Consider the following 26,511-nt stretch of genomic DNA (forward strand, 5'->3'; position numbering starts at 1 on the left):
TAAAAAACTATTGGCTCTGCACCGCTGCATCTAAAAGCCAGAAGATTGTTATTTCCGTCCGCAGAGCTCTGGGCGGCGCGTTTTTTGCGGGGAGCGTTGTAGTTTTTAGAGGCACCAGTTTGAGTTAGGCCGCCTGCACACGAACGGAAATCCCGCCGCGGGATTTCTGCCGCTGAAAGTCTGCATAGGAGTGCATTACAATACGCACTCCTATGCAGACGGCCGCGGTTTGGCCGCGCGAAATCTCGCGCGGCAAACAAACCGCGGCATGTTCTAATTTTCTGCGGGGCACGCACTCACCTGGCCGCCGGCTCCGGTCTGCGCGGCAGCCGGCACATCAAAGAGCCGGGGCCGCCAGGCGCGGGTGAGTACGCGCTCGTCCCTGCAGGCTCTGGGGTCGGATCGCGCGGCGAGATTTCTCGCTGCCGGATCCGACCCGCTCGTCTGCAGGCGGCCTTACGTGATTTCTGGATTGTTTTTTGAGGCGAACAGAAGAAACACAACAATTCCGCCGGTGCTTCTTTAAACTATTTTTACGATGTTCACTAAGCAAGATAAATAAAATATTTTCATGTCTGGGTTGTTGCGAATGCGGTAATACCGATTACATTTATTTTTTTGTATTTTATCCATTTAAAATGGGTTTTTGGAACCTGGAGCGGGCGTCCGCCTCCACAATCCGCAGAAAATACCCATAACATGCTATGGAAAAGCAGCTTTTCATCTACGTGAGCGGAAATCTATTGAGATTTTCTGCTCGCAGGGGGGGGGGGAATTGTGGACTGCTCTTTTTCTAGGCGGATTCCGTGTGTCTGGTTTCCATTGAAGTCAATGGAAGCCAGCCAACAGGCCCGCGGTCTGTGCGCAATCATCATCGCGGGATCCGCATCATCGCCTAGCCAGTCATATGCTTCCATCCAGCACTTGCTACTGGCATGTGAGGGGTTAACCTGCCCGGCTCTGCGTCCGCTCCGCTGCTGGCAGCCAGTAACCCCCTTGTAGGCATGTATGTGCAGGCTTACAGCCCACTAATGAGGAGCACTGCGGGGTCTAACGGGTTAACATCATCCCCCGCCGTCCGGCTCCATGGTTACCTTCCTGGATACCACTTCCTATCAGAACCCGTAGACTAGAAGCCGTCATTTAAAGAGTTAACCTTTTTGGCGGGAGCAGCAAGCTCCGCCTCGCCCCGCTCCCCTCACAGCCTGACAGGAAGGAAAACAAGAAACTACGCCAACGGTCTGCCGGCGCTTACCGCAAGCAGCGGCCTGGCGAGGAGAGCCGATCCACCGGCGCAGCCGCCGCACTTCCGGTCTCGTAAGACAGAAGCAGTCGAGCGCCGCAAGCATTGATGTGGAGCTGAACCGCGCATGCGTGGAGTGTTCGCCGAGCAGGTGATGAGTAGAGCTGTGTGCCAGTTGTGGCGCCCATAGTCCCCATGCAGGAAGTGCCTGGCAGGGCTGGGGCACTATGGCAGGTTACCTTGTATGGGGTCACATCTCTCGCAATAGTCTGAGGAATCTGTAGGGATCCACAGGATGAAGGCAGCACTGCTCCGTGCTGCCATCTGCTGTAGGGCACTTTTACATGGGGCGACCTGTCAGGCGCAGATGCCCAATAGTCATCCTAGCGATAATTGTCCCTGTGCGTTTACGTAGGCGCGACCATCACTAGTGAACGGGGAGGGGGTCATTCCGGTCCACCTCCAGTCACAATAGGCAGTACCAATCTGCCGCAGGCCGCCATGTTGCCGCTCACGTGACTTGCGCACTGATAAATCGCAGCATGTTCTTCCTTGGCGCATAGTATGTGCGGATACACGTCAAGATAGCACATGGCGATAGCGGCACGCAGCAACTACACTATGGCGTATGTGGCTGCGCTCATGTGTCCTGCCAGCATCTGCCCATGTGCCCGGCCATACCAAGATGGACCGTATCGCAGTAACGGCCCTTCTACACAGAACAACCATCACTAAGATTCTGTCGGGAGTCGGAGATGGTCGTTCAGTGCAGCGCTGCCTGATCCGAGTGACGGGTGATAAGTCCTTCATCGCAGGCAGTACAAAAAATAAATGGCCCCATGTGAACAGGCAGCGACTCCTCTACGAGCGACTGCCTGTTTACTGGGCGGCATGATATAATAACCATTTACCTAGCAGAGGAGCGATGATCGCTGCCCTGCAGCCCGTCCCTGATAATCGGAGGAATGCCCGACGGGTCCTCAAGGTCACGCCTGTGACACGATGGCAGTGCTGCAGGATTTCACCATAATCCCACTGTGAGTCCGTGGCAAACATCCCGTCCCGTCAGACTGTGGAGGGTTCCTACGGCACGAGGAACGAACGGCTGACTTTTGACTGGCATTTTCTTCAAACACACTAAGCACTGTGCCCGCTGCACGCGTGCGGGTCAGATTCCAGATGTGGGCTCCCACAGCACAGTCCGACCCTGTTCCCGACTGGCGTCTGCTTTCCCTACTGTGGATGCTCCGCACGGCTCGCCATCAGACATCTGCATTACACTTTGTTTTTTTCAAACCACTGCTTCTCCCGCGCCGTCGCTAGATGATGCGGGTACCCACAACCTTTCCGCAATGTCATGGCGCAAGGGCCGCGGGTCGGACGGCTTCCATTGAGTTCAGTGGAAGCCGTCCGGGCAGAATCTGCACAAAAATAGAGCATGCTGCGCCATTTCCTCCGCGAGCGGAAATTGGCAATTGATATCCGCTTGTGTGCAGGAAAAAGCTTTTCCATAGCATGCTATGGGTGGTATGTGCTGCGGAGTTCTGAGGTGGGCGCCCGCTCCAGATTACGCAATGCAAATCTGGCTGTGTGCAACCGGAATAAAATCCACGGAGCTCCATTCACCATTAACACTGAGAGTACGCTCATCTCAGGCACTTGCCCAGAAGAGGGTTATTTCCAAATGCTCCATTCTCCAGATATTCCAGCTATTGATTCCTCTGGTTGTTTACAGCCCGTTGCCAGGGAAACAGACCACCTCTTCTATGGCAGAGCACAGCAGTAGCTGGTGGCCAGGCCAAAAACTAGTGCACATGCGCTCCTGAGATCCCGGCCAGCAGACTTAGATGAAAGAAGTGCGCAGGTGTCGGCTGCCTCTATAGAAGAGGTCTGCCTGGCAAAAGCAGAGGAATCAATATCTGGAGAATTTTGGAAGTAAACCTCTTCATTGTCTTGTGACTTTTTAATGCAGTGAAATGGTATTTCCATCTCGGGAATTCTTTTTTTTGACTAAAGATGATAAATTTACGATGGTGCACCCTTGGCTCATTGCAGCAGCAACATAAATTTGTTAGCCACTCTGCCAGCCTCCACAGCGGGTACAACACCTCAAACAGGTTGTTGCTGACAAGTCTTGATGATGTCATCAGTGACAGCCAATCACAGCACTGACCAGAAAAGTTTGCATACTACAAACTTCCCTCCGGTCAGCGCTGCATCATCTCCCCCCTCCTCCGCTTTCTTGTCACTGTGAGATTGGATGAAAATCAGCAGACATTAACCCCTTCGGTTGCAATCATCTATACTAAAGGTGATTGTATAGTTTAGAAGCCTTTTTTAACTTATCTAGAAATAAATCTGTAAGGGCTCCTTCACACTGGCGAGGGCGATATCTGGCCGTGACTGGACTGGTGCCATCGGCCCCATTGACAACAATGGGAGAACATTCCTATCAGGCCTAATACCTCAACTTATCATTGTAACATATAGTCCATTCCATTCAGGGAGTGATCTCAGGGGTGTCTCATCCCAAAGAGGGCAGTCTACTCCCGCCTTCAGGGGAGCCAGGAGCTGAGAGTCTGGCAGGAATCCAAGTTTGTATTTCCTACCACACCCATACAGGTGTTCTCTCTCATCAGTCTAGCAGAATGACTGCTCTGGAGCCCTCTGCTGGTCTTTCTGCTAACTGTGCCCTCCCTGTCCATTTCGACCTCTCCAGGGTCGAAGCCCCATGCTTCAGAATCTCCATGTGTCTGGTTGTCCATGTCTTCTCTTACTACGTCTTCAGGGTCAATAGTGTCTTTGAGTTTTATGTTTTCACCAACTTCTGGCCCTTCACCTGAACTAGCAATAATATCTTGATATAAGCCGATCACTGGATCTACATTAATTGTCGCCCTCAACTCTTCAAAGCTCATGCTGGCTTCTTCAATAGCTCCTTCTCTTCTTCAATAGCTCCTTCTGGAGATTCAAGGCCGTAAAGAAGTTGTATTACTACTTCCAAATCTGAGGTTGCCACCCCTTCACACTCAGGGAGTGGCAACTCGAGGTCACAGCTGGTTAACTACTCTTCATATTGCACAATTTCCTTCCTGGGCAGAGTTCCTAAATGCTCAGATCAGAAGCTTCACTAGATCTCTTCCTCTCTATTGAAGTTTTCTGCATGAATTGCCTTAATGCCCATGTTATCTTGACTAGCTGGACCCTCTTCATCTTCGGTTACAGCTATGCTGTCTAGAGGGTCTTCAGTTCCCTGCATCTCTACATCATAAGCTAGAGCCATATCCTCTTCATAAATAAGTGGCTCATAAGAGCTTTCCACATACTTTGATGAGTTCATCTAAACCAGCGTCTGAGTAGCAGCAAACCGTTACTCTTTACAGCCTGAACCTCCTGTAGTTCTGCCTTCAGCGATGGGTTCTCTTCACCTGCAGCTTCTGAGGCCTCTCTTTCAGTCTCTGCTTCTTCAGCAGCCTCACCATCTGCCCTCTCTTTGGTCCCTTGAACTTCAGAGGATAGCTCATGCTCCATTTCAACAGCTTTAGGCCCTTCAGCCCCCGGTTCTTCGGAGTCTCCATTCCCCTCATCAGGTTTCTCCGCCGTGATGCAAGTCTGTTCCTGCTGTGCAGCTTGCACATCTGATTGCAGCATTGCTACCAAGTGTTCTTCCTGTTCTCTCTTCTCTGCACAAGTACGCCTATCTGTGCCTGGGAAACTTCCGTTTCCTTAGTTAACTCAAAGACTTTATCCTGCAGCGGTATCACTGGTGTATATGTATCTTCCAGCTGCTCCACAAGGTGAGCCTTCTCCATCTGTTGCTTAGCCCTCACCTGCACAATGTCTCTACTGAAGCGTTCTTCAAGCTCCTGTGATGCAGAACCTCTCTCTGCACTGAACTCATCTTATAGGAGTGCGATTTGTTCTAGAAGCATCTCTGGCACTTCTACGAACTGTTATCTCCTCCTGGAACTGCAGATGCTGCTTACTCTGTAGATAGAGCTTCCTGTTCTAGGATTTCTCTGATTTGCATGTCGTGTTCTTCTCCATTTTTTGTTTTGCCATATCTACAGCCATATTCTGAAAATCTGCTTTGACGGGGTTTTCTTGGTTTCTGCATCTTCCTCTACCTGCTTGAGGAACACATTTCTCTCATCTTGCATTGTCTTCAGGTGTGCGCTGAGACCAAGCCTCTGGCGCGTCTCTTCTTGCACCAGCCTCTGAGATTCCATTTCCACTTGCAGTCTGTTAGATTACAGACAGCTCTGTCTGAGAACACAATCACCTCCTGCGATCTTTACTGGTATCTTTGAAGCTGTGTCTCTACTGTGTTTCTCTTGCATTCAGAATCGGAAGGGGTATCATCACTCCTTAAGGAGAGCACCTTGCATTCAGAGTCATGCTTGTCTTCCAATAGGACCTTCACCTCATGGGTCAAACTAGTACACTCACTTTCCAAAGCCCGTATGGCCTTACAAGGTTTCTCTTACCTCTTTTAGTTTGCTCTAGCATGTAACACTCGCTCCGTTCCTGATCACATGACGGTGACATCATTGCAGGTCCTAAAGCATACAATGTGCAGAGCCTGACAGCAGCCATGTGCTGACAGGACCTGTGATGTCACAGTCATGTGATCAGTCAACGGCTCATAGCCCCTGATCACATGACTGTGACGTCATCACAGATCCTAAAACAACAGCTGTGTGTGTGACGCGCGCATGGAGCAGAGCTCTGTGTGTGTGACGCGCGCATGGAGCAGAGCTCTGTGTGTGTGACGCGCGCATGGAGCAGAGCTCTGTGTGTGTGACGCGCGCATGGAGCAGAGCTCTGTGTGTGTGACGCGCGCATGGAGCAGAGCTCTGTGTGTGTGACGCGCGCATGGAGCAGAGCTCTGTGTGTGTGACGCGCGCATGCAGCAGAGCTCTGTGTGTGTGACGCGCGCATGCAGCAGAGCTCTGTGTGTGACGCGCGCATGCAGCAGAGCTCTGTGTGTGTGACGCGCGCATGCAGCAGAGCTCTGTGTGTGTGACGCGCGCATGCAGCAGAGCTCTGTGTGACGCGCGCATGCAGCAGAGCTCTGTGTGACGCGCGCATGCAGCAGAGCTCTGTGTGTGACGCGCGCATGCAGCAGAGCTCTGTGTGTGACGCGCGCATGCAGCAGAGCTCTGTGTGTGTGACGCGCGCATGCAGCAGAGCTCTGTGTGTGACGCGCGCATGCAGCAGAGCTCTGTGTGTGACGCGCGCATGCAGCAGAGCTCTGTGTGTGACGCGCGCATGCAGCAGAGCTCTGTGTGTGTGACGCGCGCATGCAGCAGAGCTCTGTGTGTGTGACGCGCGCATGCAGCAGAGCTCTGTGTGTGTGACGCGCGCATGCAGCAGAGCTCTGTGTGTGTGACGCGCGCATGCAGCAGAGCTCTGTGTGTGTGACGCGCGCATGCAGCAGAGCTCTGTGTGTGTGACGCGCGCATGCAGCAGAGCTCTGTGTGTGTGACGCGCGCATGCAGCAGAGCTCTGTGTGTGTGACGCGCGCATGCAGCAGAGCTCTGTGTGTGTGACGCGCGCATGCAGCAGAGCTCTGTGTGTGTGACGCGCGCATGCAGCAGAGCTCTGTGTGTGTGACGCGCGCATGCAGCAGAGCTCTGTGTGTGTGACGCGCGCATGCAGCAGAGCTCTGTGTGTGTGATGCGCGCATGCAGCAGAGCTCTGTGTGTGTGATGCGCGCATGCAGCAGAGCTCTGTGTGTGACGCGCGCATGCAGCAGAGCTCTGTGTGTGACGCGCGCATGCAGCAGAGCTCTGTGTGTGACGCGCGCATGCAGCAGAGCTCTGTGTGTGACGCGCGCATCAGCAGAGCTCTGTGTGTGTGTGACGCGCGCATGGAGCAGAGCTCTGTGTGTGTGTGATGCGCGCATGGAGCAGAGCTCTGTGTGTGTGTGACGCGCGCATGGAGCAGAGCTCTGTGTGTGTGTGACGCGCGCATGGAGCAGAGCTCTGTGTGTGTGTGACGCGCGCATGGAGCAGAGCTCTGTGTGTGTGACGCGCGCATGCAGCAGAGCTCTGTGTGTGTGACGCGCGCATGCAGCAGAGCTCTGTGTGTGTGACGCGCGCATGCAGCAGAGCTCTGTGTGTGTGACGCGCGCATGCAGCAGAGCTCTGTGTGACGCGCGCATGCAGCAGAGCTCTGTGTGTGACGCGCGCATGCAGCAGAGCTCTGTGTGTGACGCGCGCATGCAGCAGAGCTCTGTGTGTGACGCGCGCATGCAGCAGAGCTCTGTGTGTGACGCGCGCATGCAGCAGAGCTCTGTGTGTGACGCGCGCATGCAGCAGAGCTCTGTGTGTGACGCGCGCATGCAGCAGAGCTCTGTGTGTGTGACGCGCGCATGCAGCAGAGCTGTATGCGCGCGGGTGAGCGAGCTGTGTGCGCAAGCTGTGTGCGTGCGGGGGACATGCGCATGTAAGCAATGGTGACATCATCACAGATCCTAAAACAGCAGCCGTGTGCTTTCAACTTCAATCCCTTTCACTATATCGGTCAGTGGCGCATTGTGTCACCAGAAACACTGGTACTATAGTTTCCTAATAATTACTAGTTGGGCTTTATATACTTCAGATTCCTGTTCACACTGAGCAGCTTTCGCTTCCAGACAATCTGCGATCCGCTTCATCTTTGGTTACATTTCTGAGGTTCTCCTTCTCTTTTCTGACAATCCCCATTTCCAACCTTGCAACTTCATGGATGGCAGCCTGCTTTTCAATCAGGGCCCTTCCCATTTCCTCTCCTACCAGTAGCCTTTGTCTCTTGGCCTCTCCTGTAATTAGCCACAAGCTGGCAGCTTCCTTTCCCAACTGCTCCTCATATCTGTTATTGGCAGCTTGACATGCTTCTTCTCTAAACACCTTGACCTTGCAAAGAATATCTCTGCAGGCTCGCTGCTCTACAAGTTCCTCTTATACTCTAAGTAGCTGTTCCCTTTCTTTCTCCTCTTGGATCTTCTAGGGTCCGCACGGACTACATCTAATATCGTCAGAGAAGCAGTCTCCTTCTGTCCCTCTGCAATGTGACTATCTGGAGTCCCGGGGGACAGTGGGCTGTTACTAGCAAATTAGAGATGAGCGAACGTGCTCGGCCCCGCCCCTTTTTCGCCCGAATACTGCGATTTTCGAGTACTTCCGTACTCGGGCGAAAAAATTCGGGGGTCGCCGTGGCGGCGCGGGGGGTTGCAGCGGGGAGTGGGGGGAGAGAGAGAGAGGGCTCCCCCCTGTTCCCCGCTGCTACCCCCCACGCCGCCACGCCTCTCCCCGCCCCCCGGCGCACCCGAGTACTTTTCACCCGAGTAGTGAAGTACTCGAAAATCGCGGTAGTCGGGCGAAAAAGGGGCGGGGCCGAGCACGTTCGCTCATCTCTATAGCAAATACATGAAATGCCCTCACTATTTCTATGCTCTACCACCAGGGGCACCGCTGGGCCAATTCCCGCATGGGCTGTACCTGAGCTTTTTGTATCTCCAAGTTCACATTTGGAAACCACCTGTGTAGACTGTGGAATACCTTCACATATCAGTGACATCTCATCACATAATGATAGTGGCAGCTTGAGCAGAAAACCTTTCAATCACGTTTTTATCAGCGCGCTCCCCAGACACGTCTCACCTAGACGCCACTGCGCAGTTTTCACCGCACCAACCTGCAAAGAAAACATCATGCATTTCCCATGACTTTGCCTCATCATTAACCCCTTGTCTCTTGGTGTTGGTTCCAGTATAAGCAGTTGCAGCTGACACCACCTGTAACATGCTTGCAACTTTGTCACAGTTTTTAAGTCCTGACTGCACCCCTTCACGAAACACAGGAATCCTCTCTGCACTCCCAAGGCTTGCTATGCAGCACTGCAGCTCCTCTGGACTTGGACACAGGTCCCGCTCAACCATTTCCAGGCTCTGCTGGTCTTCAGGCCAGAGGACGACCGGGTGTGCCTCCAGGCTGTAGCACCAACACGAAGAAAGTCCACTGACTTGTTTACAGCAGTCCTCCACTGCACGACACACCCGTTGCCCTTGGCAACTGCACTCTCTGGCCCTTTAAAATTCAACAGACTTCCCACAAAAGACCCTTTGCCCACGGCAACTGTACTCTCTGGCCTCCTGGAACATTTACTTGCTCCAGTCACCTGCAGGGTAGTATCTATATACCATCCTCTCTTCTTGCATGTAGTAACTGGTGGTGTCCCCATGTCCCTGTTACTAGAAAAGCCAAATGCCTAATGACAGGCAGTGGATTGCAAAAGTGCTGGAAAGGAGCCCCCTAGTGGCAGCCACTTCAAGCTTGATTTTTCAGTGGTAAAATGAAACAATTTTTAATGCAAGAATATTACAGATTGATGATACACGTAGGCTGCGAGATGAGCAGAAGTTGTGTGAAAAGTTCACTGTCCATTTAGGCCGCTCTCACACTCACTGCTTTTTATTGCGATTTCAATGGGGCCACACAGGCTAACAGTGTGATTTTTGGAGCGCTACCTGCATTTTAGCGATTTTAAACGCACCTCATCGCCCATCACAGTGATGGGGTGTGTTAAAAACCGCTGTAACATGCATGCAAAATCGCAGTAAAGTGCTTTTCTGAACATATGAGAGAGCAGCCTAAACCTTTAATATTGAATTAAACTTTAAATAAATTAATAAAATAAAGAATTACTAACAATTTGTAATTGAAGTTTTTTTTTGGTTAAATACTATCGATGATCTATTCTCTGAACAGGTCATCAATAATTTAGCATCGCGGACCCATCACTTAAGATCCTCAAATCAGCTGATCACCCAGCCCATTGTTGGTGCAGCAGGGTCGGGCACCATCGTCGGGCTTGGAAGGGGAGGCATCATAGAGAAATTCTCTTCCATCAAAATCGATGCTAGCTGAAGCCTCCTATAATGCCACTAAGACGCAGTAGTGAAATAGAAGGCAGCACTCCCATTGATTCATTGATTTGAGTGGTAGTGAAGCTTTCTGTGACTCCTTCACCTCATGTAATGTTACACAGAATCATAGAACGGTAGAGTTGGAAGGAACCTCCTGGGTCATCAGGTCCAACCCACTGCTCAGTGCAGGATTTACTAAATCATCCCAGACAGATGTCTGTCCAGCCTTTGTTTGAACACTTCCATTGAAGAACTCACCACCTCCTGGGCCAACCTGTTCCACTCATTGATCCTCCTTACTGTCTAATATCTAATCTGTGTCTACTCCCTTTCAGTTTCATCCCATTGCTTCTAGTCTTTCCTTGTGCAAATGAGAATAGGGCTGATCCCCCTGCACTGTGACGGCCCTTCAGATATTTGTAGACCGCTATTAAGTCTCCCCTCAGCCTTCTTTTTTCCAAGCTAAACATTCCCAGATCCTTTAACCGTTCCCCATAGGACATGATTTGCAGACTGCTCACCATCTTGGTAACAATTCTCTGAACTTGCTCCAGTTTGTCTATGTCCTTTTTAAAGTGGGGTACCCAGAACTGGACACAGTATTCCAGATGAGGCCTGACTAATGAAGAGTAGAGCGGGATAATGACCTCACGTGATCTAGACTCTATGCTTCATTGAGACTAGATCCTGTGACAGCAGACCAGGCAATCCGCTGATTGCTAGAGATCTCAGTAGCTGGTCCCAGGCAATTAACTATTAATGACCTATACTGGCCAGAAAACACCCTTTAAGGCCAACTTCACACTGGCAAGCGCGATATCAGGCCGTGAGTTCCCGCCTCCATATCGCGCTCCCTACCATGTGAATTCTCCACAGATGTGAGGCGTTTCCATGTCAAAACAGCCTTGCATCACTTCGGGGAAGAAGCAATCCTCTGCTGCGGCGGACAAGATCGCTGAGTTTCTGCCTTTGTTTTCAATGGGAGACCTTGTGCTGTCACCTGCCTCATTGGAGATAGAACATGCTTCAACTTTTTTCCCGCACCGTGGTGCCATGCAGGAAAACATCGTTCACGTGTATGTCCCTATTCAAAAGAATGTGGTGAGATTTTTTTTTTTCCCCTCACCTGCGTGAAGGCAGCCTAAATCTAGCAGGTAGCAGTGAAGCACAAACAGATGTGGAAAGGATGCAAAAAAACCCTTCACCAGCAGCAGTGCTAAGTAGATGACTAGTACAAGATTGGATCTTGGGTATTGCTAAATGTGGTGGGATTATCTGTGGGCTCGGCTGTGCTGCCTGCCAGCACTTATAAATCAGAGTTTTGCCCCCACGGATATGTTTTGCTGCATAGACCAGCATCATCAGGGGTTGGGGCATCTATCTCATCGCTCTCTCTGATGTCTTAATAGGGGCATATAGATGTGTTGTCCGGTTGGGATGTTTCTAACCCCTTATGGAAAATCTAAGACTGGCATAATTGTGTACATTATTGGGGAGAGCTATAGCAATCGCTCCAATCACTGCTTTCATTGTCCAAATGACTGTTTTCCTGAAATGAATCCTATTACTTGGACTCTTACTACGATGTTTATTTTGTCCTGTTTATCTATTCCAGACCTTAGATAATGAATGGGACGCTTCTTCCCAACACGCCCATCGCTGTGGATTTTTGGCAGATCCGAAAATGCAGTCACGTCCGGCTGTTTTTCCTCTCTCACATGCATAGTGACCATACTATGGGTTTGTCTTCCACGTGGAAAAATCCACTCTACTGCTCAGCAGTCACAGCCAGGATCCTCAAATATAAGCTACAGGTATTGGATGGCGCTGTCTACAATTAGCTGGACCTCACGGCCTTAAGGTGCTTTTACACGGAACAATTATCATTAAAAAAAAAAAAATCACTGGATCATTCAAATGTGAAAGATAATCATTCAGTGTGAACACGGCCAATGATTGAATAATAATTTGTTCGCTTTTGATCATGGTTCATTTCATGCAGACATAAAGATCATCATTGGCTCGTTCGCTCATCGTTCGGTACAAACACGGATCGTTCCGTCGTTCTCATTCACGGGGACAGAGAACTCAATGATCCGGTTTAAAAAATAAACAATTTATGTTTGTGTTTAAACTGTCCGTCCAATCGAACGATTTCTTGCTACGGGTAAAAGTACCCTTACTTCCACACAGCATCAGTCTGTTACAGTGTATCACTATAGCTACAATCTATCACTATCTATGGACTTCCAAGATCTATAATCTCAGGAAACATAAAGGCCCTTTTAGGCTACCTGCATATGGGCGAGCGCGATATCGGGCTGAGAAACTCGCCTCGATATTGCACTCGCCAACGTGTGTCTTCAACGTGTGACCTTGGGGCAAAACGTGATGCACTCCTTGCTCTCACTGTCTGACGTCCTCCTCCTTTCTGACTCTGATGACAACTGACTAATTGCTCTCTCTTCGTCTATTTATAACCTCTCTTTCCTTCTCGCACTTTCTCAACTCCTCCTCATGCATAGGGACTAATAGAGCTGCTTCCTTGCCCTTGGGCTCTGCACCAGTAAGATTAAACCTGACTGTCAGCCAATGAGGAGCCAGCTTACATCAGGGATGAGCTCATTGCTTAGAGCAGAAGGGGGGACACACAGGGTCTCTCACACAGACGGCACCTTCTGTATCCAGGAATGGCACACAGACAGGTAAGACAGGACTGTGTGCTGTGTGTGTTTTGTAGTGCCCGCTGGGGCACTACATCGCAACTTACATATCTTGTGCCAGTTTCTGGGCTGTGTGCAACCGGCCTTACATGGAACAATTATCATTTAAAAAAAAAATCATTCAAACGAGCGAACGACAAATGATAAATTGTTCACTTTTCATTTGTAGTTCATGTTACGCAGGCATAAAAATCATCGTTGGCTCATTCACTTATCGCTCAGTCGTTCTCAGTCACTTATACAGCGAACTGAACAATTTCTGGTCTGAACGAGGCAGCAATGTATCTGCTGTATAAACAGGCTGCACGAGATCCACGGACGAACTCTGACGTCGTTCTTTCAAATGATATATCGTTTGGTGTAAACGAGCCCCAACTGCTGCTTGTTGTCCTCGGGTTACATACTTCTCTCCTGGCAGAGGTAATATAAGCAGCGTCAAAAAGATGGCCGCAAAGGGTTCAATAAGTAGCAAACCCTTACAAAGTATTCACATTTTGCTGATTATTACAGATCTGCACCAACATCTGCAACAAGATTTCACTCTTCCATTTGAATTCAAATTGAAGGGTGAAACCTGCGGCAGATCTGCACCAAAATCTGCGAGATGTGAACGCACCCTTAGGGCTTATTCTGACGACCGTATATTGGCCAGGTCTCCCCTCATTGCAAATAGTGCAGAGGGGCGAAGAGGGGCCGGGAGCTCAGATCACTGCTCCCAGCTCTTCCAGCCTCCTCCCCCTGCAGAGAGGGACGCCGTATATCGGCCGGCGTGAATACCTGGCCGATATACGGTCGTCTGAATAAGCCCTTAGGGTGCTTTCACACCAGCGACAAAATTTTGTGTGATGCGAGAGTCAGTAAAAAAGTAGATTATGAAACCAATGAATTTCAATGGCGTCCTTGCCATCTGCGATGTTTTCACTGATGCGATGTTGAGAGAATTAAAAAATCGCGCCATGCCCTATCTTTCTGCAATGTGCAATTTGTATCTCCCATGTTTCCCTGTGGAGCCTCCTTTTTATCGCATCACGTGCAACATGCGTTGCGATGCAATTTTAACATTAGAAAGTCCTATTGGCTTTTTTGATAAAAATATCGCACGACTTTATCGCAGACGGCAGCAATTTGATAATCTTAAAAAAAGCATTGTTGACTCTCAAAAATCGCGGGAACAAAGATACGATTTTCTTGCGGCAAAATCGTGATCGCTCGTGTAAAACTAGCCTTATAGTTTATAGGAGACTCTGAAACGGTGAAAAGCTGACTACTCTGCTCCCGTATCTCCAGTAGCCGGTGAATACATGGACGCTTCTATGCAGAAATATCTTACATGGGAAAACCCTTTCAGGTGTAGAATTGCACTTCTATAAGATGAATTGCACTTGTGTGTTTGTAGCCTCACCATAATCTACATTCCTCTTAGGTGAAGAGCAAATGGGTCAATCCATTAGAAATCGGAGTTTGCCACTCGTTGCCTTTGGATGACTGTGGCGTTGAAACGGTAGCTGTGACGCTAATAGACGCCAACCACTGCCCGGGGTCGGTCATGTTCCTGTTTGAGGGATACTTTGGGACGGTCTTGTATACAGGTAAGTGCAGTCAGATGCTTTCTTTATCCCTAATTTCACATTTTTAGTCCTATAAAGTTACATTTTGAACCTGACTGAAAAGTTTTCTCACAAAGTGTAATACTCACTTCTTACTGTGCTGTTAAACCTTCTTCATGGAAGGAATATAGACACATCATAGCCCACATGTTCTTGAAGAGATTGTCCAGGACTACAAAGGTTTGCTTTTTCCCAGAACCTTCCCTCCTCTTGTCTATGGGATGTGGGTATTGCAGTTGAGCTTTATTGACTTGTATGGCTGGTCATCCACATACTAGACACAACGCATGGACAAGAGTGGCAAAGGTTCTGCAAAGAGCGAACCCATTCTACAAATGTCACTAAACCCGCAAGTGAGTAGAACAACATGTTCCCAACCAACTAATAGCCAGTGGAGCACATTATTATTATTACATGTGGAATTATTTTGTGTAAGGTCGGTCTCACATGACCGGATTTGAAGAAAGATCACATGTTTCTCTATGTTGCCGCAGAATCCGCGCAGACGACCTCCATCAAAGTCAATGACCCACAGTCCATACACAATTAACATTGCATATGGACTGTGTACCTGCGTTATCGTTAAGCAACGCGCATGAAATGCAAACAAATAAAAATAAAAAATTGTACTGCGCGTGACCGCCTGCGAGCCTACATGATCCGTAGTACAGTGATCCGTAGTACAGTTTAATGAGGTACGCAGGGTCACTGGGCTCACAGACAGAATCTGTTGCAGGCCTTCTGCATGCAGAATCCGATCCGTTTGTGTGAGCCCAACCTAAGGCTGCCTGTATGGTTGTTGCAGTACGGAGATATCCATAGACTGTGGTGGACATAACTGGATACACACAGTAGCACCTGAGTTTTCAGGTGTCTTTTACAGGATATTAATGGGGTTTTCCCACAATTGACATCTACCAACTATCCACACGATAGGTGATAAATATGTGGTTGCTGGGACTAGAATCTGGGTCACAAGTTTGGATGGAGCAGGGGTCAGACATGCTCTCTGCCGCTGCATTCGTGGCTGTACTTTACTGCTTTAGTCTACCTAGATTCCTGGGATGCGGGAAGTTTGGGTCAGGATATCCGTGGTCCGGCTGGGAGACTCTTAAAGACACACATGTTGCTGGAAAATGCTTGTGTGGCACCAGCCTAATAGACATTGAAAGAAACGACAGGGCACAACCACCATGCTCAACCACCTTCCTATGCAAACTCTTCCTTACTCTGGGGTGAGTACAAACTGGATCCAAAGACCCCAGTTCTAATGATCAGTGGGGTCCCCAGTGATCTTACACTTACCACTAATCCTATGGATAGTTGATCAATGTTAATGGTGGGAGAACGTCTTTAAATGACACATACAGAGACTAAGGGTGCACATACTCATTGTGGTTATGTAGCGAATTTGTGACGTGGGAATGCATCTTTAACTCTTTCCTTGCCTATGCGTCCTGGCAGGTAGGATAAGATTCTTCTATGCAATACAGCCCAAGGTGGTACAGCCATAAGTAGCAACTACAGCTTTGATCTTGGGATTTTTTTTTAAGTCAAGAAGCTGTCTCTGTCTGTATAGGCTCTATCTCAAGTTAGAGTGCAGCTCCGTCTGAGTTAGATGATGTTGAAGTGCGCCCCTTTCAGCATCCAATGTGAGAACACTTGATGGGCTGCAAGGAGAGTTCTAGATCCTCCTATCCGTTCCTCTATAACTATAAAGGTCTCCATGGGGAGAGGGAACACAGTCATCTGATCATGTATTACCCTCCTCATCAGTCAGAAAGTATACTCGCTCTCCAATTGTCACATATTTGGGTCCTTTTTATTTATTTTTTTTATTTTTTTCTCTTCCTTTAGAAAAGTCAGAAGATGATCACTTGCTCGTGTAATTGCCCCTCAGCATCTAATTAAGCTGTAGAGTCCAGCGTCTGGGTCACGGTTTCAAGTGGCACAAATGCACCACACACAAATCTGAATTCCGTTTGTATATTTTACACTGAGCCCATCCTATCTGTACATGAGCTTTAGTGTAAAATCTATGCTGACCACTTCAGCAGAATGTCTCCTACTGACAGACTGGAAAAGATTTCCATAGGTTAAAAAAAGAGAAAATACATCCACCGATTGTCACCTTAAATTATCCTTTTTTGGTAGTAAAAGAAAACCTGTATTTTCCCACTTTGTAATTGGTGTGAAACGAGTTTATATTGTTCCTGTATTTCAGAGACCATGTGAGACCCCCTGCGGTTCATTGACTCGGAGTCGTGGTGCTCTGTGTCTCCAGCTGAGGAACCGCAGGAGATTCAGGCGTTGTGTCCATAATATGGAAGTAAAGAGACACCCATTTAGCGCTTGTCTGAAATCCGTCTTAGTTAACGCATTGCATTGGAGTTCGGGCCTTACGAGGTTACACCTTGTGTAGGGGTATGGAAAATATATGCATGTATAACTTCCAAATTAATTTGCATGCAAAAATCAGTTGGCACATTCCTGCGGTTTGGGCGTTCCTGTAACGCGCACCTGCGAATGTAAATGTGTGGCTTGTCTAAAATCCTCACGTCTTAGTTTTTGCAGAGTACATCTTGTTTGCACAAGGGGTTTCGAGGACGCATTTTAAATAGCAAATTAGAATTTTTGCTTTAACCCCCTAACAGTCATATTATAATTTAGAAGGGCACTCCCAAAAATGTCATTTTGAGATGTGTATTCAAAATCTATAATGAAACAAACAAATACAGTTTACAAAAAGTATCTGTACACCCCTATCAGTAGAATGGTTCACATCGCATTATGTCACTTGTCCAAAACCCTGTAGAACCTTGGAGGTGTCCACCATAGTTTGTGATAAGAACTGTGGGTATACGGGTTATGCCACAGCACACAAGCTGTCCATCACGAAGCGCAATGTATTGGCCCGTCTACAATGGTGCAGGGAGTGTTATCATTGGACAGTTAAGTAATGAAAGGATGTCCTGTAGCGCGATTTATCACTCTATTCCGTCTTCACATTAGATACGGTACTTGGGTGTGCAGGATCCTGGGGAACACAATTTGCTGGAGAGCGTTGTGCCAACATTGAATTCCGGCAAAGGTTGCGTTATGATCTAGGGATGTTTTACTTGGCATGGTCTCAGTCCGTTGGTCGTAGTGACAAGAACCATGAACATGGAGGTTTACCCTGACATTCTAGACAATAATGTGCTGCCGACAATGTGTTAATACTCTGGGAATGGTCGGCAATACCTCCTACAAGACGACGTGCCTTGTCGAAAATCTAATGCTGCTTTATATTGGTTTGAGGATATGGATGTTCCACAATTGGACTGGCTGCACAGGGTCCCAGCCTGGACCCTACTGAACATCTCTGGGATTAATTGAAATGTTGGGTCAGGAAATATAAACCTCATTGAGAGAAATCTCCAGATATTTGTAGGATGACTGGAGGGAAAACAGCTGCAGTGTAATAGACCTCTAAGTTGTTAGTTTTTTTTAAAAAAAATTTGCAGCTTGGAAAGATCTGTTTAAAGGTAGTTCCACTACCCTCCCTTCCCCACCAAAGCGTAACCCCTTAGTGACCAGCCTATTTTGTGACTTAAGAACCAAGCCATGTACTGGGTTGAAACTGACAGAATTTTAGGTGTCTCAGTCCCTGGCTGTTAAAGCAGGAGCCTGTCTATCAGTCAAGGCACTGCCTTTAAAGGATGTATGTGCAGGTTTAAAGCCCGTTAGTGGGGTCTGTAAAAAGGTGTATTGGCTGTCACTAAGGGGTTAAGGACGATTCTAGGTTGTAATCTCTATTTTCTTGGTTTACCAAAATGAAAATTAAAGCACTATTTATTTATTTTTTACTTTTTTCTGTTACATAAGGGAATTGTATGCTCAGCTATTCCATAATATATGCTTGTTATAAGATTTGTCCCTCGGGTGCTAGGCGTGATCGCTCTTGTAAAAAGGACTCTTATGATATCCATATTCCTGAATATTAAGTATGCTGTGTACACCGTTCCCCCTAGTAAAAGAATTGGCGCACTGTCTGATGGCTCTGATAGGGGGAAGCATTAGCGATTTCAGATGTGGGCGCTACAGAAGCCTTAAACTTGTGTGATCTTCAGGAACTTCTAGAGGTTTGCAGAAGGCTGTAAACTGGCTTAATATAAAGTCTGTGTTTATACGGTGTTGTCTGGTAGTACGGTCTACCTTCAGATGTCCCTTTCTCTTTGACTGTAGGTGACTTTCGCTATGACCCCCGTATGCTTGCTTGTTCTCCACTAAGAAATCTAAAGATTGATGTTCTGTATCTGGACAACACAAACTGTGATCCTGAGCAGAGGCTGCCGTCTCGTGAAGAAGCCACTGAACAAATCAAGGAACTCATTAAGAAGCACCCGTGCCATGACGTAGTGATTGGTGAGTGGAGCGCTAAATGGGATAGTGGCGTTTAGCATTGTTGCTTGCAGAATGGGCTAATTATATTGGCCTAATTCTCTGTGAATCGCTCGTGCAAACCGCAGTCAATAGAACCCATTGATTTCAGTTGGTTACCTCACAATCTGAGTTTTTACTCTGTTTTCACGCACGTGAAAATATACACATCATACTCTATTTTTGTGTGCATTTGCGCACCTAAAGCACCATATGAACCTATGGGGGTGTGCAAATGCACATCCTGTCCGCACAAAATCGTGCACTGAACTCCAGTGTTAATCGAAAACACCGGGGATTAATTGGGCTGCACGGCCGGTTAAATCATGTTCCCAGCAAGAGAAACCACGTAATCTTGTAGATATGATACCTTTTAATGGCTAACAAAAATACATGATGTTATAGCGAGCTTTCAGGTCCTCTTAGAATCCTTCCTCAGGCATAATGGAATAGATACAAAGAATTATGTGTACGCGTGTGTGTATATATACATACACACGAAAAGACACAGACATGGTCTGATTAATTTGCACTTAAAACAATACCAGAACTGAATGATCAGAGGAGTAAATACTGAATTAGTCCACTGATAAGGATGTGAATGTTTTATGGTCTCTAAATTAGTGTTAGGGGGTCACCAGGCCAGTGTGTTATTTCTGCTATAGCTTTCTCATAATCCCCAGTCATGCATGAAACCACCTCCAATGTTTTAATTTTGCTCTGCTGGCTAACACGGTACTAAGCTTCTTTTTTTTTTCATTTTACTGCACAAGAATACACAGTAAAAACGCAGGCAAACGTGCATAAAAACTAGCTGTACATCAGTGTTTTTACATACAGTCATATGAAAATGACCTTAAAGGGGTTGTCCCGCGAAAGCAAGTGGGGGTATACACTTCTGTATGGCCATATTAATGCACTTTGTAATGTACATCGTGCATTAAATATGAGCCATACAGAAGTTATTCACTTACCTGCTCCGTTGCTGGCGTCCTCGTCTCCATGGTGCCGTCTAATTTTCATCGTCTAATCGCCCGATTAGACGCGCTTGCGCAGTCCGGTCTTCTTTTCTGAATGGGGCCGCTCGTGCCGGAGAGCGGCTCCTCGTAGCTCCGCCCCGTCACGTGCCGATTCCAGCCAATCAGGAGGCTGGAATCGGCAATGGACCGCACAGAAGACCTGCGGTCCACCGAGGGGGAAGATCCCGGCGGCCATCTTCACAAGGTAAGTAAGAAGTCACCGGAGCGCGGGGATTCAGGTAAGCACTGTCCGTTTTTGTTTTTTTTTAACCCCTGCATCGGGTTTGTCTCGCGCCGAACGGGGGTGGCTATTGAAAGAAAAAAAACCCGTTTCGGCGCGGGACAACCCCTTTAATTAATTTGGTGCATCTTTCTTCAACGTATTTTGGCTCCGTGCTGGCATAGGAAATGCTGGTTTAAGTAAATCTCCTCCGCTGAACTTTAGTATACCCAGCCAAAGTACAGGCTACCTACATGAAACTTTATGGGATGTGAAGAGATGTCTTACTTTATAGATGGAGAGGATAAGCAGACTATGGCTGCAGTGGTGGAGAGCGGCACCAGGCCAAAATGTCATACTACAGTACTGTGTGTTAAGCGTTAATATACAGAGTGAATACATATATGTAGGGAACACGCATCACAGGCCTATAAAAAGTTGACTGTTAAACTTGCTCACAACTTTTAGAGATGGGAGGATGCCACAATGGCCACATAAAGAGAGAACTTGGAGGAGCGCTTCTCTTTATGGTTGGGCAGAGCTTTTGATATACAGAAGAGCTCATGCCTCATCACTAGCTGCACTTTTTGCCTTCTCTTCACTTGTGATGCAGATAAGCGTCTCTGCTATAGACCTTTCATGCTGCTCGTTAACAGGTAAACATGATTTATGAGCTTGGACAGAATAGAATTGTAACACAACATGGCCAATAAGGAAGATAGAACAATACTTCTGCAGCACCGCCTATTGGATGGCAGTATTACTGCAAATCAATGCCATCCAATAGGTGGCGCTGCAGAGGTGTTCCATCTTCCTTATTTGCATATTACCCAGAGGCGCATGGATGGCCTTATAAGTCTCCTCACTCACCTTCTAGGTGCTTTCCTTAAGAAGTGATGATATCCCTCTCGACTCACATCATAGGTCTCTCACTATCTAAGCCAGAATCCTATTGCACACTGATTAGGGGCAAGTATCCCGAACAGCTGTCTGCGTATGGATTCTGGCTTGGTTTTCAATTCCCAATCATTGTTCCAAAGACCTGTATAAAGGATCGGACATTGATTTGCAGGAATGCTGCCATCCTATAGGTGGCACTGCAGAGGTATTGCTCCATCTTCCTTATTTGCATATATTTCCCAGAGGAGCATGCATGGCCTCATAAGTCTCCTCACTCTCCTCCTTGGTGCTCTCCTTAAGGAGTAATGACACCCCTCCCGACAACGTGGCCAACGCCCACCACAAAAGGCACTGTTCTCCTCGTGGCAATCCAGGCAGTAACTCTTCCTTGGGAATAAGTATTTACGTGAATTGGCTCTCCTCCAGCCTTCCTTCAGAGGGAGAGTTGTCTTGCATAGATTATAGTTAAGCAAATTCATTTTTTCGGACTGTGTAACTTTTCCACTTGTTCCAACTTACCAAGCTCTCTTATTGCAGGCCTGTACAGTATAGGAAAAGAATCTCTTTTGGTTGACTTGGCAAAAACTTTTCGGTGTTGGATTGTTGTGAGTCCCCAAAGACTGGAATTACTGACTCTTTTAGAACTGGAAGATGTTTTCTCCGTATCTAGCAGCGATGGAAGAATTCGTGTGGTGGAGCAGTTTGAAGTGAAATGCTCGAACATGATGAATTGGAATTCTATCCATCCAACCATAGCTATTCTTCCAACCAGTCGGAAAGTAAAGGTCTGGCACAAAGACATCCATGTGGTTCCCTATTCTGACCACTCTTCATATGATGAGCTTATTGAGTTTGTTTCTCGATTAAAACCTTCTTCCATTATTCCGGTGGTTAAAAGGAAACAATGTATTTCTCATTTCCAGCAATACATGAGTTCTCAGGAAGCGGCTCGCTGCATAGAAATACCAGATTCAGTTAGATCATATATGAGAAGTCGGAAGGCGTCCAGTAAAGCGAACACTCTCAAGCTCAAAGTTTCTCCTAGGCAGATCCCTCGAGGGGTTGAATACGAGTCCATCGAAACGAATTTAGAATGTATGGACCTTAATGAAACTGCTAACGACTCAGAGATGATTCAATTGAAAGAGGATTTCAACACTGATGGTTGTAACTCAAGTCTATCATGTGAAACCGCATCCGTACCGCCAACTGAGTCAACTGCTCTTGGCTCTGATACAAATGACAATCCATTTTCATCTCCAACTTCCACCATCTGTGAGGTCTCTAAGGATGTGTTTGAGATGCCATCAGCAATCTCATCCCCCATGAATGTGACAGTTATTTCAGACTCTTCTATTTCAGGTGAAGAAACAGGTCAGAATATTAGTCTCAGTTTGAGCGTCTCCTCGGACCGTACAAGGAACGACAGTCTTTCACTTGTGCCTTGGAAGAAGAGGAAAAAATTAGATTCAGGATACTTTCATCGTCAAGTAGAAAGATATTTCGAAAGGTCTCCTCTTTAAAGGATGCCAGGTATTTGATTTCCCTGAAGGGATTGTTTCTGGGAATATTTACAAGTTTGGAATTACAAGTTACATACTTGGTCTAGTTGTTTTCACATTCATTGGTACAGATGTTTGTATGGAGGAGGATTGCAGGTCGATCCTGCTCCATACAATGCGGCGGCTGGCTGCTTCTTACAGCCGACACCCGCCCGCAACTGCACCGATAAGCAGCCCTGATCAGAGCTGTTAGCCCTTTAAGTGCCGCTGTCATTTAAATGCACTGATCGATATTTGGAGGTATCTCACTGCCCACCGCAATGAGATTGTGGATTGTCATGTGGTTGCCATGGCAGCTGGGGGCCTTCTGAAAGGCCTAAGGGCTGTCATTGCAGAGTGCCTATCAAGGCATGCCTGTGGCTTGTCAGAATGCCTGTCAGATCGGGGTATAATGCAGTGCTATTGCATTCCATCGTACTGCAGGAGCAATCAAACTATTGCAAGTTCTTGTCCCCAATGGGGTCTAGAAAAACATTTTAAATTAGTTTAAAAATGTTTTGTTAATTACTTTAAAAAAAAAAAAAAGGAATAGAAGTGAAAAAAAAACAAACCCTTTTGCCATATTTATAATAAAAGAATCTAAATAATAAAACCCTAAAACATATTTGGTATTGCTGCATCCATAAAAGTCTGATCTATCAAAGTGTCGCATTATTTATCCTGCATGTTGATCGTCATCGAAAAAATAAACGCCAGAACTGCGCTTTTTATGGCCATCCCGTCTTCAAGAAAAAATGTAATAAAATGCGATTAAAAAGTCTTATGTACTCCAAAATTGTACCAATAGAAACTACAAGATGTCCCGCTAAAAAATGAGCCCTTGTACAAATAAAATTAAAGTTATGTCTGCCCGGAAGATGGCAACAGGGAATCCTTTTTAACAATTAAATTAACCATACTGACCCATAGAATAAAGTTTACATGTCATGTTTGTCGTAGAAACAAGACTCCACAAAGATCGCGTAAGTTCGCGTTGTTGTTGTTTTTTTGTTTTTTTTTTCTATATATGATATGGTACATTATATAGTACTATTAGAAAAATACATCTCGTCCCGCAAAAACCAAGTCCACAGACAATATATATGTGGATGGATAACTAAAAGAGTTATGATTAGAGATGAGCGAGCGTACTCGGAAAAGCACTACTCGCTCGAGTAATTTGCTTTATCCGAGTATCGCTGTGCTCGTCCCTGAAGATTCGGGTGCCGCTGCGGCTGACAGGTGAGTCGCAGCGGGGAGCGGGGCAGAGCGGGCGGGAGAGAAAGATCTCCCCTCCGTTCCTCCCCGCTCCGTGCCGGCACCCGAATCTTCAGACCCGAGCACAGCGATACTCGGATAAAGCAAATTACTCGAGCGAGTAGTGCTTTTCCGAGTACGCTCGCTCATCTCTAGTTATGATTTTTTTTGAAAGGGAGGAGGAAAAACTGAAAATGGGGGAGGTCTGCGTTTTTAAGGGGTTAATCTTTAATGTTCCGTGTATGCTGAGAGGTACAAACACTTGTTTGGCTGACAGCGGTTTCTTCCGACTCCATATACATTTATGCTTGTGCATCTCAGGGAGGAGAAGCTTATCTGCCGCCGTACTCCTGGACTGCTCCTCTACGGAGAACCTGATGGTGCCTGGGCTGCGGGCAGTACTGTGGGGGGAACTGTGAACACACAACTATTAATGAGCTGCCTCATCTCTGCGGCTTCCTGCAAACTTCTAAATGTAAGTTTTCCAAAACCAGTACCAGATCACGGAAATCTGCATCTGTCGCAATATTGTAGTCCCTGCAGCCCAGGCATCATTACCAACCCGACGGTTCTCTTAAATGGCACCAATGCAGTTAAAAAAACTTTTGCTGTACTTGTTATCATTATTGCAATGTTTGCCTGCATGCACAGGTGTAACCCTACCGACCTTCTGAGTGATGGCAAATATAGCGATAAACTTGAGGAAAGTGTGATGGTAAGAAAATACATTTGTATGGGAGACTCCTGGCGATGCTGCTTCGTTCCAAATATAATTGCAGTCATTTATTTTTTTAGCACCTGCACTTTAGAAACCATGTCTGACCCCTGCAGTCATCTGCGGTAGGATCCATGCTGGCCGCCATCATCAGGCTGAGAGAAGACTGGACAGTATTAACTAAAAGCTTCCAACAAAAGAACTATATACAGCTGTATGACCGGCCCCGGATACTGCAGATTACCAGTCCTTCTTCTATTTATCAAGAGATTATGTCTTTTTAACAAGATTTTTGCACATTTTTATATAAATCTATTCTTTTATCTATGTAGTTTGTGTATTCTATATATATTTTTCTACGTCAGTCTTTGACTCTGGTAACAATCATTACAGAAAGCAGGGTTATAAATACATTACAGCACTGAGTGGGAAAAGTCACTTGTTTTATGAGAACTGGTCTGAAGGCCCTTTTACACGGAATGATTGTCGTCCAAACTAGTGAAAGTGAGCGACAATTGTTCAGCGTAAACGCAGCCAACGAACGGACAATAAATCGTTCATTTCATGCAGGCATGAAATGTCACTTATACAGCGAATGTGAACGACTGAACGATCTCTTGTTTGTACAGGCAGATACATTGTTGGCTCGTTCAAACAATAGATCGCTTGGTGTGAACAGGCCCTAACTTCATTAATAAAGGTAATCTTCTTTCCATGGCTCATACTGTACTATACTGCCATTGTCTTATCATTAATGTTCTTTTATCTGACTCTGTACATGTGCACACGCATCTTAGTGTTTATCACATTTAAGTTACTATATATATAAAATAAAGATTTATAAGTCCCTGTTTCAGTTTTCTTCCATCACAGAGCTATATGTATCCATAGTACATTAGAACTGCGCACATTCGTATGTGAAACTGAGTAAATGGACGGCCGCTCCTGCGACCTGCCTGCATGTACGTAGGTGTATACTGTCCTGCATCCACTCCACATGTCTCTTCAGTGAGAGTTTCCTGTAACATTAGTCCTAGATATTATCTATATATAAAGGTGAAAGCCCTCACTGACTGACTTGCCACTAATTCTCTAATTTACCGGTGTCACACAAACATGAAATTTGGCAGGAGTATTCATTAAGTGCTAAATAGGAAAAGTAAAGGGGTCACAACTCGATTATTCAATGCTAAGTGCAAAAGTAAGCGCACTCCTATGTAATGTAACTTCCCGGTGTCGTACAAACATGAAATCTGGCACGACCATTCTTTAGGTCCTAAATAGGAAAAATACAGGGGTCACAACCTGATTATTCAATGCAAAGTGCAAAAACAAGTGTACCCCTATTTAATGTAACTTCCTGGTGTCGTACTTCAAATGTGCCGTGACCACTCTTTACATCCTAATAGGAAAAGTAAAAGGTTCCAATTTCAATATTTAATTCTAAACATGAAAAACTGTGACAAGCCACGATACCTGACAGTTATTTTCTCAGAAACCATAAAGCCTAGGGAAACGATTTGTATACTGAGGAGAATCTACCCCACATCTATGTGCTCATACTGAAGAGAATCTACCTCACCTCTATGTGTATATACTGAGGAGAATCTAACTGACCTCTGTGTGCGAATACTGAAAGGCTGTAAAGTACATAAGGAAGCAGCTGTGGATTGCAGGGATGGAGCATGCCTTTAAGGCTAAGAAGGGGCTGCAACCTCCAGTCCGGGGTTAAATTTGAATAAAAAGGGTTGTTACCTTTAAGAGTAAAAAGTGAGGAGAGTGGGAGGGGTGACACATTCTGCAGAGGGACATCGGTACATGCAGTCTGAGGAGAATCTAGTACTCCTCTATGTGTATACATATTTTATTCCTCTGAAGTAACCATGACTTCATAAAATTTTCATTGTGAACAACCGGTAAACACCTGTACCAAGTATATCAGCTAGTCAAGGA

The 26,511-nt window shown here is 46.7% G+C and overlaps 2 protein-coding genes across 3 annotated transcripts in view; one reads left to right on the plus strand and one right to left on the minus strand.

Moving 5' to 3' along the window:
- Positions 1 to 1,347, minus strand: part of AP4B1 (adaptor related protein complex 4 subunit beta 1) — a 28,858-nt gene extending 27,511 nt beyond the window's left edge. Inside the window, exon 1 of the mRNA XM_066600075.1 lies at positions 1,256 to 1,347. The gene's annotated coding sequence lies outside the window, so the exon portion shown is untranslated. The remainder of the gene's footprint in view (positions 1 to 1,255) is intronic.
- DCLRE1B (DNA cross-link repair 1B) lies at positions 1,102 to 25,411 on the plus strand. 2 transcript variants are annotated; one of them, XM_066600076.1, is made up of 6 exons: positions 1,102 to 1,394; positions 11,770 to 11,968; positions 14,301 to 14,466; positions 18,712 to 18,891; positions 21,583 to 22,578; positions 24,639 to 25,411. In XM_066600076.1, the coding sequence occupies exons 2-5, from the start codon at positions 11,780 to 11,782 to the stop codon at positions 22,566 to 22,568; spliced, it is 1,521 nt and encodes a 506-aa protein (XP_066456173.1). In that variant the 5' UTR covers positions 1,102 to 1,394; positions 11,770 to 11,779; the 3' UTR covers positions 22,569 to 22,578; positions 24,639 to 25,411. The 2 variants fall into 2 exon arrangements, with proteins under 2 accessions (XP_066456173.1, XP_066456174.1); XM_066600077.1 differs by lacking the exon at positions 1,102 to 1,394 and adding an exon at positions 4,840 to 5,040.
- The last annotated feature ends 1,100 nt before the right edge of the window (positions 25,412 to 26,511 follow it).

Source organism: Eleutherodactylus coqui, chromosome 4 (genome assembly GCF_035609145.1).
Source record: "Eleutherodactylus coqui strain aEleCoq1 chromosome 4, aEleCoq1.hap1, whole genome shotgun sequence".
Classification (NCBI taxonomy): domain Eukaryota; kingdom Metazoa; phylum Chordata; class Amphibia; order Anura; family Eleutherodactylidae; genus Eleutherodactylus; species Eleutherodactylus coqui.